Here is a 16,622-nt window from a genome sequence, read left to right as displayed (position 1 = left end):
CCCCGTGGAATGTCCTCTTTTTTTATTTTTTAAATATGGTAACCCTACTTTCATATGACAGGTTTTCCATTCCTCGGATCATCCTAGTAGCCCTTCTCTGAACCTGTTCCAGTTTGAATTCATCCTTCTTAAACATGGGAGACCAGAACTGCACACAGTATTCCAGATGAAATCAAATCAATCAAACGCTCTGCTTTCATTAGTAATAATTCCTCCCCACCAAGAAAATGTTAGCTTAGAGTTAAGGCTGCTGAAGTAATTTAAAATACTCCATATGCAAAATACAGAACGATAACAAATACCATCAAAAATGTAGGTAGTAAAGAGACTGGAAATTACCCATTCCAGTGATTTAAATAAATATTTTATAATATATATATATACACCTATCTCAAAGAACTGGAAGGGACCTTGAAAAGTCATTGAGTCCAGCCCCCTGCCTTCACTAGCAGGACCAAGTACTGATTTTTGCCCCAGATCCCTAAGTGGCCCCCTCAAGGATTGAACTCACAACCCTGGGTTTAGGAGGCTAGTGCTCAAACCACTGAGCTATCCCTCCCCCCTTACTCTTACAGTTCAGATCTTGATTAACAACTTTATTAACAAGTTCCAATAACAACTTTAATTTTGACCTGCAAACATACTTACAAACGCTCCAATGTATGCATCACTAACTTGAGTCTGTCTTGGTCTATGGATGGTATAGCCTTCGCAATGGATGTGTGGTAAGAGGAAAAGTTTGTAATTTTGCTTCGATCTAGGTCTCCTGGAAGTCTGAACTGTGACATTAAGTCATTTATAAGTGGGAGGGATCCAAAACAGGGTCAAAACCAGCTTTACAGGTTTTTAAAAGTTTAGTTTCTAAGCTATTCAAGCCCCTAAACTACAGAACTGAGTCACTTCAAGCTTTCACAGAACATGTTCCTGGGCCCAAGATTGAGCGGGGATCACATTTCTTTTCATGTTCACTCGTAGCAGATTAAAATCCCAATTCCACTGAAACATTGAATTCAGCCTTGCATTATGAAGTGCCTACAGATGCCTCGGTAATGTATAATGTTTTCTGTGGGCTCTTCCACCTTTGGACAGGACAGGAGCAGCCATATTTTGCCCAGTTGAGGACCACAATGGCCACTAGCCAGGAGTCTAAGGACTGTACTTAACTTGTGTGAATTGGAGCTGGTTGCAGCCATGCTCTGTAATGGAGAGGGGATATCAGGAGATGAGGGTCCCCAGCATCCAGTGTCCTGTCCTAGTCTCCCCAGCCTGTGAGACCAGCTGAACTCAAGATGGAGCATTGCATGTTGGGCTCTGTAGTCTCTCAAGGCTGCCCCCACCCCCATAGTAAGGATGTGGGACTGTTAGCTGCATTGTGGAACTCTGAGGCCCATGTTCAGACCATCTGTGTCGCAAGGAGTCAGAAAATGCAGGCTTTCCCCCACTTCTCGGCCTGGGAGCAGACGTGTTGCTAGGGAGCACTAGGTTAGAATCCTTGCAACCCATTTATGCAGAAAATAAAATGGGCAATTCCAGTTGTCTTTAAGCACAGACAGGTGGCTCAACAAAAGCTGTAAACACGACCATTTAAAAGAGCTGGACATGCAGTAAAAGTGACAGCTGATGCGTGCTTCTGACTCATTCAGACTAGGCTGCAGGCTCTGAAGGGGCAGGCAAAGAACACAGAGCATCTCTGAACTCTGCCTCAGTGGCAGGCGAGACACACACCCTCCTAGGGTTATTTGAGTGAGGAACATATGCTGCCTCTTCCTCTAGGTCTCTCCCTGTCTGACTTGTTATTAACCTGCAGGTAACGCTTTGCTCACCTCATCTGTTTGCATCTGGGAAGCTCCATTAGAGAGCATGACAAAATGAAGGACTCCGGCCAGTAAGATTTCCCAGCCAGCGAGGAATCCCAGAGCACCCATCACTCAGAACTCATCTGCCATATTCATTTTTAAGATAATACTATCTCTCTTGCAATAGCGTGGCAGTGCCCTAGGCCAGTGCCCCATTGTGCTGGACACAGATAAATAGAGACGATCTGTCCCGAAGAGCCGACAAGCTACGTATAAATAATAAAAGGGGAGGCCCATTTATTTTGCAATGCCCACATGTATCTGGGTTTGGATGGCATTTGCCTTTGCTCCTGTGCCTCCCAGCACCCTGTATGCGTTTGAGTTCCTCTGCATAAGTGGACACTCATCTGCTGTTATTTCAGAGCTATATAACCTCAGACAGGTGAGTTTTCTTCCGATACCAACACCTGAGCCTCATTTTCCCTAGTACCAGAATTACACACAAGCCCCCCCCAGGCTGCGTGAGCAGAGCATCAGTAGAGTTCCAGCAAAGGCCAGGATGCCCAGCGGGAAGGTGTTGAAGCCAATGCCTGAGTCAGGTTGAGATTCTGAATAAAAATGAGTGAGCTGCTACCTGAAATGTTGGGAATAGGCTGCATTAAATGGGCCACACAATGTTTAGCATGTCCCCAGGGGGAGGTCAGACCCGACGTCAGTCTGCTCAATATGCTGTGCTAAGTGACTCCGTCTCTCCCGGGGTCCCGACCTGTGGGCAGAGTTCACCATTCAGTGCTCACTCCCCAGCCTGTGAGACCAAAAGAGCTGCATGCGCGAGTGAAACGCCTGCATTATACCCAGGGTAGGCAGTAGCTCAGCGCCCTTTCCATGAGGCTTCTCTTAGGCTCCCAAGAGTTTGCATGTGTCAAGGCAAAGGTTTAGTGATGATAGGGGACCTCAATGTACAGCAGGGGTGCTCAGACTCCTGCACTGAATAAGGCAGTGGCAGCTTGCCAGGAATCCTACAGCAACAGCTAATCTCCATTGCATGGAGCAAGTTTCATTTGCCCTCATCTTTAGTAGAGAGGTGCAGCCCACAAGACTGTAGGTTCCAGCATGCGATCCCTCGTCTTGATCCAGGCAAGCCACGAGAGATCATACTTGTAGAAATCTGCAGGTCACATTTTGGCCACCCCAGAGTACAAGAATGCCATATCTCCATGTTTCAGCTGCCGGTGGCTACACTGCGATGCATGTTATAAAGGGAAAGCTGAGAGCGAAGTTCAGTACGTGCCCAAACTTTACCCAGCTGAGGGCCACAAAAGCAACTTCTCAAGAGCCAAAGCCTTTTGAATGGAGAAGGATGCTGCCATGTGTAACAGTAACGTAGAGCTATATCCCAGGGAGACTACAGCCCATCTTGCCCCAAGCCACCATCCATTCAGATTAAAGTGGAGCCTCACACGCTGTGCCCTGTGTTCTCAGGGGGTCGCAGGTCCATCTGAAAGCTGACAGAGACTATGACCCATGAGTTAGAATGCCCCAGTACAGCCCTTAGCCACCCCTGAGGTACAGCAGACCCACCTCAGAAGTAGTTGTCTGGCTGAGAACCTTCTAACTGAGCATGGCTGTGATGGAATTATGCTGTCCTCTGGCTTTCTTTTGCGGGGAATGTTCATTTGTGGTTTTTATCGTTAATAACAATTTTGTCTCAGCCTTGGAATTGCTGGAAAGCCCTACGATAACTTGGGGGCAGTGCAATGCATGCCACTTTAGCTAAAGCACAGGAGCATGGTTGATTAACTGTTCTTGCCTTTGAAAGTAACAAATGTTTCATTCCTGAAAGTGTCTGATTCTGAGTCTTTTGAATCTAGCATTCCTCTTCTCTTTGTATTTTTCAGTTTGACTCGCACTCCGCAGATGTCAGAAGTCACTCGTCTTTTCCCCAGTTCTTCCTCTTCCTCACTTCATTGCAGATCACAGCAAGGGTTAGCATTTCAATAGCCTGATGTCCCGAGGCATTGCAGTCCTGGGCAGGAAAGCAGGGGAACACTGTGCTAAACAGAGAGCTGTCCTTGCTTTGAGGTCAGCTTTCCCTACAGGAACTAGCTTAGAAGCAGTTCTTTGGAGTCCATATCACAAAACAACACTACCAAAATTGGCACTCAATGGCAGCCTTGTTGGCCAACTCCGCATAGAGGCTACGTCTTGAATGGGCCGTGGAGACTAAACTCCCGTCTCATCCCTCCGAGTGGTCTTGGCAGGGTGGTGCAGGGAAGCCTGTATTGATGTTGCTGATGCTCTATCTCTTTTGTGGATGACAGAGACGGCCGTAAGAGCTGCTCTCGGGGACTGGGACTTGGGTGGTCGTTCCTTGGGGTTGGAGCAGTCATCGGTATCCCGGAATAGGAGCCCACGGTCAGAGCGGAAGTCGGAGGTCAGGGGCCAGAGTCAAGGATCTTTGGGAGTTAGGAACGGGGGCCTAGGGTCAGAGCCGGGTTATCCGGAGTGAGGCAAGACAGCAGCAAGGTTGGGGCCAAGCCAGGAGCAATGGCTAGAAAGAAGCAGGCACAGGAGATATCACAGCCAGGAGCAAATGCTTTGAGCAGCTGCCGAACTGGTGCTGCTGCTGGGCTTAAGAGCTGGTCTGCTGACTTTGCCCGCCAATCGGGCAGCCTAGTATAGCTCGACCGTGCTCGTTAGATTGCCCAGAGACTGGCTCTGCTGCAGGACCAGAGCCCTGACAGCTGCCACGCTGGCATCGTTCGCCTGTGTGAAATTCAGCCATACGAAGCATGAATCAGTTCATGGAATCCAGTGTGAGCCCAGGGCTTGAATGATTTCATACACTAGTGAAGGAACAATGAACCTCCCCACTGCAGCCATCCCCATGTACCACGGCGTTGTTAATGAGACCGTAGAGTAGACGCAAGAGAGATACAGCCTCCTCGGTGTGACGTTAGATTGCCACAGTCTGGCCTGTCTTATTGCCGCCAGCAAGCGGAACATCGGAGAGGGAAATTGTCTTGTGGCAGACACAAGCAGATTAGGCAGCTGCTAGCTGAGCACAACACGTATAAAAGTATAGTTGTAGTGCAAAGAAAGAGCGACTATGATGCTGTCATAATGGGCGGACGTGTTTAATTATCTCCCAGGGCTATTGGCCATAGCCAAACTTGCTCTGTTTACAAGTCGAGAGGTTTTTTCGCCCTGCCAGCCCTGCAAACTCACCATGGGGACTGAGGCAAGCTGCATTCTGTCTGCCTCCTACAATCAGAACGTCACTGACAGTGCATGAGGCAGAACGTAATCCGACTTGCTCTCCTATAGTATGTAGAGCGGGGGTGGGCAAACTTTTCGGCCCGAGGGCCACATCTGGGTGGAGAAATTGTATGCAGGGCCATGAATGTAGGGCTGGGGCAGGAGGTTGGGGTGCAGGAGGTGCGGAGTGCGGGAGGGGGCTCAGGGCAGGGGGTTGGGGGCTCAGGACAGGGGGTTGGGGTGCAGGAGGGGTGCGGCAGGGGGTTCGGGGTGCGGGCTCTGGCCCAGCGCCGCTTACCTGGAGTGGCTCCGGTGTGGCAGCAGCGCACAATGGGGCTATGGCAGGCTCCCTGCCTTCCCTCTGCCCCCCTCCCTCCCCCAGGGGCTGCCAGGACGTGGTGCTGGCCGCTTCCGGGAGCGGCCCTGGGCCAGGGCAGGCCAGGAGCCCATCTTAGCCCCACAGCGCCACGGGGCTGGCAATCCCGCAGGCCAGATCCAAAGCCCTCAGGGGCCGTAGTTTGCCCACCCCTGATGTAGAACCACCAGCATCAATGCGCGTACCTGCCCACAGAGAGCAGATCTGTTGAATAAGAAGGTGCTGTTTTTACATAGCTACTTCTCAGACTATAAAACAGCCCACACAAAGAGACCACACTGCATGCACTAACCCACATCACTTCCTCAGACGGAAAATCAGACAGCAAGGGTCTCTCATGATAGCATGTGTTCTATCTGCCAGGCTGCCCCTGGGAGCTGAGGAGCTGGCGCTGGAGTGAGGTGTGGTGTACAGCAAAGGTTTGTTATTCTTATGAAGGAGTTGGCAGTCAGAACAGAAAGAGACGAGAGACTCTTAGCAGTGGTTCCAGTGAAGATGCACTGTTTTATAAAGTGTGTGTGAATGCAGAATGTGACTGGTGAACCATATCCAGAGCTTCCATTCAAGAAACCTCTGATGGTTCATTTAAGCGTATAAATCTGTATCCCTGAAATCATTCCCCTTCTTCTTTACATTAGCTTTTAACTGCTTTCTCTGCACCGCGATTCATGTACCTGGGGACAGACAAACCTACTGTATATTAGTCTGGTTCATTCTCCAAAAATGCAGCTGTTGTTTCAGAGCTCTTACTACTGGGTCACATGGCCTCCAGCCTGAGCCTCCAGGGTGTTCTGCCTCATGTCAGAATTCCCTGTCTCCACTCAGCAGTCCTGCGCTTCCAGGCGCTCAGCGCTCACAGTGATGACAGCTGCTGTGTCTCACAGCTCCTTCTGGCTCTTCGGTTTCCAGGAAGTGTGCACATTGCTCTTTCTGCCAGCTGTGTGGATCAGGACCCCTCTTCACCAGAGGATCCGACTTGAACAGGAGCTAGTCCCATTTCAGCACTGTGGAAGGAGTCTTCTGACCTCCCTCCCATACTCAGAGGTCAGCATGTGTCTCTCCCCCTTGCCTCTTTTGAGTTCCCTCAGACCATCCCTCTCGAGTTGGTGAGATACCGAGACACCGGGGCAAACCTTACTAGACTCTTAAAGCTCCATCCTTCTCAGGGCCACATGCACTGCCCTCCCTCTGATCTTCCTTGGAGGCAAGCGTCGTTGTGGACTCCTCTTCCTACCACCCGGAGTACACTGAGGAAGTAGAGTATGAGTGCATTGCTCATTATCCCTCCCTGCCACAGAGCGTTTGGCGTCAGAGCCAGCTGGAGAGTGCAGGTCAGAGACCTCAGAGCCCGAGTTCAGGAAGAGGGGTTTACCTGTCAGCAGAGGGAGAACCAGGCTGTATCACCAAGGTTAGAAAACACTGGGACAGAATTCCTTTCTCTCCTCCAAGAGCTGCAGGGAGATTTTAAGAAGCTGCTCTGGAAGGGTTTGGAAGTGGTTTGAAACTCCTGAATATTCCAATCCTAGTTTTGCCACTGACTTGTGTGACCGTAGTCAACTCCTTGCTCTGTGTGTCTGCCCTCCAAGCCCCCTGGCAGTAAAGAAACTAGCTGTGTTCAAATGTCATAGCTTCATTCCATCCTCACTTCGTGACCCTTGGCATCCCCAGTCCATGCTAGTCAAAGCTGTTTTCTAACTGGGGTTGCTGGAAATACCTCAAATCCTGCAGCGCATTCCCGGTACTATGTACTGAAGGCCTCAGGACTGGGCTGGAAATCTGTGCAGAGTACGCTCTTTGGGGAACATACACAGGTAAGTGACTTATCTGTGGAGCATGTGCAGAGCCTGGGCCTTGGAAGAACTGCACAATCTCTTTGTGACTCCTGGTTATATATACAGGGAAACTAAGAAAGGCGTGTGTTCTTGGTCCTTGTCTGTGCCCTGCTTTTCCTGCGCCCCCTAGCAGTGTTCCTACGGTCGGTGTGTGTGGTTATTCTGACAGCGTAATCATTTCTGCAGTTAGATTTTCTTAGCTGGGAGATGTGAATTTGCAGCGTCCATTACCAGCAGTGATGACAGACAGTCTTGGTTCTGTGGTTGGTGTCACCATTCTTTGCAGGCAGGTGGTACTCTAACTGCAAGAGCTTTGAAGCATTATTTTCCTTGAAGGGAGGTAATTGTAAAGATATTTGGAGTGGCCAAGGAGGTATTCTGTTCTGCAGGACACTCCCTGGGCACAGGAGTTGGAGAAACAAACGCTAGCCAGGTGTAGGTTTCCAGAGAGAAGGGAGAAGTAGCTTTTGTGTAGTTTTTCACTCTCTTTTCAGTGGCATTTATAGCATCATGCTGCCAACACAGGCAGTGTGGAGCAGATGACGGATGACGGCTCCTTCTGAGCTTGCTTTGCACTCCCCCCAACATATACGTGTTCCTTTGCTGTCTTCCTCTTCATTCGCCAGGAGTGCATCTCCTCAGCTGAGCTCCAGACAAGCACTGGCTCTGTGTTGTCAGAACACCTGGACTAAAGACACCTGAAAGTTTATTGACCCACCACACGTTTTCAGTCCTCGTCCGTCACCATCTCCAGGAGCCGGTGAGATTCCTCACAGGACGAAAGAGTCTGGTGGTGCTCATCAAACCTGGAACCATGTGTTCAAGTGTGCTTCCAGCATGCTAGAGCTGAGACTTCCATTGCAGACCTTTGGAGCGCTCTCCTGAACAGGCAGGCCTTGCTTTTCTTGGGTTCCAAGCAGCATGTCGCTAGGAATCAACCCAAAATACAGCTCCATGGTGCAAGGAGCAGTAATAGCGCCATGTCTCCCTCCCAACATGGAGTGCCATCCACTTGGGAAAGGAGCTCATGCTCTGGGTCTCCGTGGCCCACAGGTGAAGCTACGATGGGTCACATCTACCACTAAACTCCACTAACCTCAGTGGGCTTCTGCGCGGCCCAGTGTTCCCAAGGCACAGGCCCTGAGAAGAGCAGTCCCAGCATTCGTGCATATTTCCGAGAGAAGGTGATCCCAGTCTGCACCCAAGCATCTGGGAAACGTGCAGATTTATGCCATCCGTTTGCTCCAGCTACTCTAGAACACCAGGAACATCAATGGTGTGAACATCAAGGAACAATAATAATAATAATAATATAATATATGGAGATATACCTGTCTCATAGAGTTGGAAGAGACCTTGAAAGGTCATCGAGTCCAGTCCCCTGCCTTCACAGCAGGATCAATTTTTGCCCCAGATCCCTAAAGGGCCCCCCCAAGGATTGAACTCACAACCCTGGGTTTAGCAGGCCAATGCTCATGTTCAGGAATTGAAGCCGGCTCCCCCTACTCCTTCGTTCCCACTTCAGCTTTGATTATCATCTTTTTGCTATCCAGGTAACCATCAGCGAAATCTACCAGACCCAGGTCTGTGTCAGTTCAACTCTAGTCCTCCCAGAACAACCTACCTCCTAGGGGTGACTTGGGTTCCCCTAAGGCAGGGCCCGGAGAGTCAGCCATGTTTGTCACTCAGTCTGCCTGACCTGGTTGGCACTGAGCCGTTATCCTGAGCTGTTGCTGTTAGATTATGATTGTGGTATGATTTCAGTGGGAACCTTGTGCTGTACACATTGTACGTATACATACATCCTCACATGCCGGTTAGCCATGCAGAGGTGCGCACAGGCTGGGACGTTTGCTTTCCCAGATGAGTGGGAACAACTCCAGTTACCTTTAGTGTCATGGGGCAAATCAATAGCTTTTGTTATGATGGCATGAGACTTTTCCAGTGCCCTTTCCACAGACAGGGCTTTGATCAGACCAGTAGAGGGCTCTTGGAACCACCTTTCCCCAGACTGATGTCAGCAGGGCTTTTACCCTCTCCTTGCCCCATATCAGCTATGGCAGGACTCTGACAAGACTGAGGTACCTGGACCAAAGAACAAGTCCAAAGCATCCGACTGTAGAGGTGCAGAGTATAATGAGACCCTGTCCTAAATGGTGTTAGGAGTCCTGGTGCATTCTGGGAATATTAACCATATGTGGTGTCATAAGACACCCACTGTTTCGTCCTCATCCGAGTTGCTGGCCCTTCCCCCTCTCGGCAGGGACAGGCCTGGTGACAGCCTTGTTCCGGTGGTGGATCAGCATAGCTGAGCTCACTGGCAAGGACAGAATTGGAGGCTGGCACACGTGTGTAATTAGCCAGGAGTCCAGACTCTGCTTTCCTGCTCAGGTTTAACAGAGGTTGAGCGAGTCCCCTGTGTGAGCTCAGAGGAAGTCTGCTAACCTTGACCTGGTCTGTGTTCTCCTTTCTGTGACACAGGAATGAGCTAAATGACCATCTGGATACCATTGATTCCAACCTGGATAACCTCCAAACCATGCTGACCACGCACGGCTTCAGTGTGGACACTAGTGCTCTGCTGGACGTGAGTATCTCGAACCCTCCCTCCCAGAGCTGTGGCCCGCGGTACCATGTGCGTCAGGACAGCATCCACTGAATTTCCACAGCGTGTCTGGGGTGTTTTCCTTCCCTGCACTAATCGTTCTTTCCTTTGGCAGCTGTTTAGCCCTTCAATGACGGTTACAGACATGAACCTTCCTGACCTGGACAGCAGCCTTGCGAGTGTGAGTAGCTGTGAAACATCCCTCCATGCACACACAGCTGCCAGAACAAAGCGCCTCGTGCCGCTCAGCAGCAGCCCCTGCCCCTGGTGAAAGGAAGGCCCTGACAGGCTCTGAAGGGAGTCCTGGCCAGCCCCAGGCCGCAGTGTGGGGGAGAGTCTCCACCAGGCGGAAATCATTCCGTTAGCACCAAGGCTTCCTCTGACTGATTCGTTCAGGGAGCAGATGTGCCTCATCATTCACGCTGCGCTAAGTAGGTGCTGAGACGTCATCTCTCAGGCCGGCCCCGCTCCCCCAGCACTGAGCTGCACTGAAGCCCATAGAACTGCATGTGGTTTCCATAAACCCTCCCTTCTACTTTGTAAACCTTCAGAAGAGGTTTCCTTTAAAGGCAAACTCCAGTGATTTCCACGGCATATTGTAGTATTTGTTATCGTATGTACTGCACGGTACCAGCAATGTGTCAGTGCTAGAGAAGAGCTCTGTGCAGCTCGAAGGCATGTCTCTCTCCCCAGCAGAAGTTGCTCCACTAAAAGATAGTTACCTTCCTCCTCCCCTCCCCCCGTCTCAGTGCTGAACAGCCAGTCCCGGCCCTGAGATGCTCACAGGCCCAATGCTGCGATAGAGGCGCTCACCCGGATGTAATGGGCCAGTGGTAGCCACTCCATAGTTCAGACTGATCCTAACTGACAACTATAAGATCCATTTTTAACTTCCGTGTAACTTCTCCCCAAAATGACCAGATCCCCTGAGCTCTCTTAGGCCAGGTAGGATTTGTCTGGGAGGTTTGGTAACCTTCAGAAAAGGGGTTTTGCAATTAAGATCTTTCACAAATATCCATCATTCCCTTTCTGAACATTTTCCTACCTTCCTACCCCCAAAATGGCTTGGCCCCAAACACCAGATGTCTGGCTGAGTCGGACGGGGGCCTCTGGGTGTTACTGGGGGAGAGCTGGGGGATCACAAAGACCTGTGTCATGTTTATAACATTGACTCTGTAAATTATTTAAACTGCCCTTCTGCTGAGTGCTGGCTCTGTGGCAAGGGCTGTTCTGTAGAGGAAGAGGTGGGGGCCTGGATCGGGTGGGCTGTGGCTAGGATTCTTGGGGGCAGGGCAGGGCAGGCGGGATGGTGAGGAACAGGGAAGAATGATATGGCTGTGGGGTTGGATCCCTGAACTGTTCATTTCTAGACTGTCCTGCCTTTGGGTTTTTAGGGAAGCTGTTGAGTATTTGTAAGTGAGATTTGTTGATGGGCTTTTAACTGGGCTCCTCTAAAATTTACAGCTTAACTCTTCAGCTAACGAAGTGGTTCGGATTTATGTGCAGTATGTCATAGTTCTCTCTTCTCTAACACGGGGATGGACCTTTGATTTGCTCCTGTCCTCACTTTGCCTTTGCACTGCTGGGGACAGACTCGGCTGCACAGGTTCCCAGAGTGTGGTGGGATTGAGTCCAGAGAGCTGGGTGTGTGCACATGGGGCCAGCTTCTTCTGACTGCGAGATAGAGTTAAAAGAAGCTAAATATACATTTAAACGTCCTCCTAAGGTGGCTTTTCCATGGAAGCAGTTCCCGCAGTGACGACAGGCCATGAACCCATGAGGCAGTCCCTGCATTAACCAGGTTTCCACACTATGAAAAGGTTGAAGAACCCCTGATCCAAACACAGCAGCCTGTCTGGTCCTGGGATTAGCAGTGGTTCCCCCCAGAGACTGTCAAGCCTTAATGACCCAGTTTTCTTTACCCGTCGGGGGCGTTCTGCCATTTCCCGCGGCTTTCTCTCCTGTTGTTATAGCCCTACAAAGCTACTGCTACTTCCCAGCCCAGTCTAGTTCTTACTGCAGGGCTGGTGTCCAAAGGCCACGCTGGCCATTCACCAGCAACGTGAAGCGTGCTCTTGCCTTTCGTACTGGTGACAATAAGACTTTGCATAAAACATGTTCTGTTGCAAGCGTGTTCTGAGGGCTGCCCATGGCGACTACAGATCCCAGCATGCAATCTGGCTTCCTGCTCAGATCAAGGTGAGCACTGCAGGTCTCAGGCCACATCTGTATGAAAAGCAGAGCTGGTCCGTACAGTTCGACAAGGCAGCCTTGGGCATCGGGAGACTGGAGCAGGCTGAACAGACTCCACCAGAGCCTCCAGTAGCTCACTGATGCTATTCCCTAGGTCCAGGTGTATTTTAGTCTTCTGAATGCTGATGCCCATCTCCCACCTGCTGGCACTTCCAGATTACAAACCACAGCTGTGTGTGCACTTATCCTGAGGTAGCCAAGGGCGAGGTCCCTTCCCTCTCCCGACTCCCTGTGCAAAGGAGTTTGACTTGTGCCGTGCACTTAGCAGCCCAACTTGTCTCCCCACAGATCCAGGATCTCCTCTCATCCCAGGAACAGCAGAAACCTGCTGAGACAGAGGCCAGCACAGCAGACATGGGTAAGAAGGCCCCTGCCCTGCATCCTCCCATTAGTGACCCGTGAGCAGAGGGGTCAAGGCCCAGTGGCAGGATCTCTCCAGGCAGCAGCAACTCTCTCAAAGAAACACTGATGATTAAATCTAGGTGTGCATATGGTCACTGCGCTGCTTGGGATTCTCGGTGGAGGCCCCGGGCATCTAGGTGGGGGCTCTCCCTTGGCTCTCTGTATTCCCCAGGGGCTTGGCTCTCCCCTCACCACCACCACCCTGGCTGGGCATGCAGCCTGTGGCGGTAACCTGCGTGTCCCCCTTCCCTTTCCCAAGCTGGGCCAGGGGATGGCTCCCTGGAGGCGTGTGCCCAGTGCGTTCTGAGCAGGCGTCGGAGTTTTCACCAACCAGTTCCCATCTTTCTCCCCATTTTAAATCTTCATCCCCCTCCTTGTAGTGCAGGTGACTCTTGTCTGTGACTGCAGGGCTGCTTCCTTCTCAGCTTGCCGTGCGCACCCATTCCTTCCCCCGGAAGCTGTACTCTCCTCTCCTGGCCCCCAATGGCACGAGCGAGACAGGTCCCGGCTGGCTACCTGCTGACATGCCAGCCCTGCCGGGCAGAGTCCGGTTCAGAAGCAGGCCCCTCTATGTGCTGCTCACACCGCTGAAGGGCGAGGCCCACGAGCCCCCGGTGCATGCCTTCTCCCCAGTCCAGAGACAGCATGCTCTAGGGTCTGAGCTGGGAACCAGGCCCTCCTCCACGCTGATTCCTGCTCAGCCAGAGACGTGCTGAGCGGCCATGTGCCCGGGTCCCAGCTGTAACACGGGGGGGTCCCTGAGCTGCCTCTCGGGGGCTGGGAGAGAAGCAGTTCCTGTTGGAAAAGCCCATTCACATTCTGCTCAGCTCTTTGCTAAGAGGCAACTCAAATGTCTCCTCCCCCCCCAGCGTTTGGCCCTGGGCCTGCGAGTCCCTCCTCCCCACTGAGATCCCCCCTCCTAACACGAGCCGTCTCCTTGCAGGAAAGCAGCTGGTGCACTACACAGCTCAGCCCCTCTTTCTGGTGGACTCGAGCGCTGTCGACATGGGGAGCGGAGACCTGCCCATCTTCTTTGAGTTGGGGGAAGGGCCATATTTCACCGATGGCGAGGAGTACTCCGAAGACCCCACCATCTCTCTCCTGTCGGGGACTGAGCAGTCCAAACCCAAGGACCCTGCCGTATCCTAAGGCTGAGTGCGAGAATACGCTGTAAAGGGAAATCCAGCCACCAACTTCCTTGCTTTGCACAGACATTGAAAGCTCTAAACACCCTTCGGTCCATGTTTGCTTCCCCCGGCACTGTGAGGATTTCATTTGTGTGTGTGCTTAATGAGGTGTTTTGAAATCTGCTTTAGATTCTAGCCACCCAGTATAGTGCTCCTCCAGGTTGGCAGTCTTCGGGGGCTGAGCAGTGCCGATCCCTGTGCTGTGGTTGTCATCCGACCGGCCAGAGAGGCTAGACAGGCACCGGGGCTTGGAAGTGCAGGCGGGAGATCTGGGTGGTCACAGAATAGCTAGTCACTAAGTGAGATTGTGTTTCGTTCTGCACCCCAGGCTAGGGGGGCGGCCGTGCCCTGCACAAGGTCCCAACAGTTGGCGAAGGTCAGCAGGCGCGTCGCCCTTGCCATGGAGACGGGGCGTGGCGGCAGGGCCGCACGATGCTCCCGGACATGTAGGAGGGGTTGTGGTTTTGCGGCGGGGAATACCCCCTCCCCCCAGTGAGGTGGACTTGGTATTTTTTAAACCTGGCGCTGATGGGCTGGGTCCCTTGGTGGTCTCTGCCACGCAGTTCGCTCCCTGCTGCTCTGTGTGTGCGTGGCAGGGCCCCTCGGCTCCCCCAGCCCAGCCACGGAGAAGCCGAACTTCCTCTTTTCTTTTCTCTTGCTCCGTGTGTGTTTCTTTTCTTTGTGTTGTTTTTTGGTTTGGTTTGGTTGTTTTTGCTTAGCAGTAAAAATTTGTACATTTACACTTCAGATTGTTAATAGTAAAAACTGTATTTTGGATTTTTACATGAGAGAAGAAGCGCCACTTCTATCTATCTATCTCTGTATATATAAATATCTATATATATACATACAAATATCTATAAAACAAATGGCTTCTCACCTGGCGGCGCTTCTGTGCTCGAAAGCTTTATTTCTGTCCTCTCTGTGTTGGGGGAGTGAAGCTGGCGGAGAAGGTCCTAGGCACTAGCCACGGTCCCGAGAGCTGCTCGGCTTCCACTGTAACTGCCCTTTGCAGCCCTGGACACCGAGGCGTGGGGCCTGGCTCCAGGTGCTGGGTGCTCTGCCTTTCGAGCAGTAGCTCGAGCTGTTACCACCCGTGTCCATAAGAGCCAACATTCCTGCTTCCAGCTTCAGCAAAAGAAAACAGCAGATGCCGAAGTCAGGGGTCTCTGGCACATCTCAGCAGAGCAGGGGATGGCTCCAGGTTTGAGTGATAGACGATCTGGGGTTTATTTTTTTGGGGGGGAGGGGTCTTTAAATTCCGTGTTGTGGTTTCCCTGCTGAAATCCCACCCCAGGTTTAAGGGCTGAATTTTCAAGGATGTTTCTGTTTTCGAGCCCATTGGGGGTGAGCGTGCAGCTCAGCCCATGTCGATGTGCCAGACGTGTGTTGGACACTTGCACGCCTCTGAGGAGTGCTTTTTTAATAAGAACAATAAAAGAAAAATTGCATTGTTAAGTTGAGCGTGTTCCAAAACTTCCCTCCCTCTCTATCCTCTGTCGGTAGTTAATGTCGTGGTTAATCATATGTGGTGCTTGTCTCTCTGTTGGCTGTACAGAAAATGTGGTGATTCTTTAACTCATGGGACTTCTGCAGGCAGCAGCTCATAGACAGGTTTTTCCTGGCTGACATCAGACCAAGGGCTGCATGCACTAAGTGAACAAGTGTTGCAAGAAACCAGTGCTTCAGACCCCTGGAGTTTGTAAGAGGCACACGGCCTGGGGCCTCCTGCCGCTGCTGTTCTTCAGGCCCTGGTTACAACATCTAAGCGCTGGTGTGTGTGAGCTCCATCCCAAAACGCAGTGCTTCACCTTTGGGAATTGCCCGGTGCCTATGGGGTAGGTGCAGTAGAATCCCAGAATGCACTGGGGTTAGAAGTCCAGTGTACAGACATGCCCCACACACACACACACTTACGCAATCGTTCCGTTCCGGAAAGCCTTGCGTAACTCGAATGTTGCGTAAGTCGGAAACGTATACCCGTACGTTACACAAAATTTCCGCAACTCAAAAATCCTATTTCTGGCTTTTCCGTAAGTGCGAATTTGCGTAAGTCGGGTCGTGCGTAACCCGGGTAGCATCTGTATGCACTACAAAAGGCTCTTTCCGTGTCTCTGGGTGGGGGACACAGGGATGAATGAGGTGCAGCCATTGCATGCAGGCGAGGTCCCTGCAGTGCTCTCCTGGGTTAGCAGAGATGCAGGCCAAAGAGTGGAGCTTATTGCCCACTTTCCACATCCCCTGCGACCTCCCTGGGAGCCATGCACTGGGAGTGGCGTTCGGCGTAGTGGGCCTGATCCAGTTCCCATTGGAGCTGCCAGTAAAAAGAGCAGAGTGATGTGTATCAGAGCCCTGCATCCCGAGGAGCGTCATGTTCTCTGTGGGTACGTCTGCACTGCAAGTAGACCCCCGCGGCTGGCCTGGGCCAGCTGGCCCGGCCTAAGGGGCTGTGTAACTGCAGTGTAGACATTTGGGCTGGAGCCGGGGCCGTAGGACCCTGTGAGGTGGGAGGGTCCCAGAGCTCGAGCTGCAGCCCAGGCCTGAAAGTCCACACCACAATTAAACAGCCCCTTGGCCCGAGCCCCGCGAGCCCAAGGCAGCTGGCACAGGCCAGCCACAGGGGTCTCATTGCAGGGCAGACAGACCTTTTGTGCCTCTAGAGCTCCTCAAGCCCACAGCTGACTGTTCCCTGACCACCTGCATATTCCTTCAGCTTCCTTCTCCAGCAGCCCGCTCCTGTGTATTCCCAGTGAGCTGGTTTGTCGTGACATTGGCTCTCCTGGGACTGACTGCCTTCCCTTTTGCAGTATTACCACCTTGCTCCTTCATTTGGGTTAGAGCTGTATTGCCCGTGCATGGCACGTGCTCCCCACCCCCCGTGTCCCTAGCGGGGCATTGCTGTTGCCCCTTTCC

General features: G+C 51.9%; 1 protein-coding gene across 3 annotated transcripts in view; it reads left to right on the top strand.

Moving 5' to 3' along the window:
* Positions 1 to 14,592, top strand: part of HSF1 (heat shock transcription factor 1) — a 100,639-nt gene extending 86,047 nt beyond the window's left edge. For 2 of the 3 annotated variants that reach the window (XM_024209475.3, XM_024209477.2), the window contains exons 10-14: positions 3,695 to 3,781; positions 9,744 to 9,849; positions 9,983 to 10,048; positions 12,409 to 12,478; positions 13,466 to 14,592. In XM_024209475.3, the coding sequence (XP_024065243.2) occupies positions 3,695 to 3,781; positions 9,744 to 9,849; positions 9,983 to 10,048; positions 12,409 to 12,478; positions 13,466 to 13,671 (535 nt within the window). In that variant the 3' untranslated portion in view covers positions 13,672 to 14,592. The remainder of the gene's footprint in view (positions 1 to 3,694; positions 3,782 to 9,743; positions 9,850 to 9,982; positions 10,049 to 12,408; positions 12,479 to 13,465) is intronic. The other variant, XM_024209476.3, reaches the window with a different exon arrangement.
* The last annotated feature ends 2,030 nt before the right edge of the window (positions 14,593 to 16,622 follow it).

Source organism: Terrapene carolina, unplaced genomic scaffold, assembly GCF_002925995.2.
Source record: "Terrapene carolina triunguis isolate 2854851 unplaced genomic scaffold, T_m_triunguis-2.0 Scaffold58, whole genome shotgun sequence".
Taxonomy (NCBI): domain Eukaryota; kingdom Metazoa; phylum Chordata; order Testudines; family Emydidae; genus Terrapene; species Terrapene triunguis.
The sequence above is the reverse complement of the archived record's forward strand: the minus strand, read 5'-3'. Positions and strand labels throughout refer to the sequence as shown.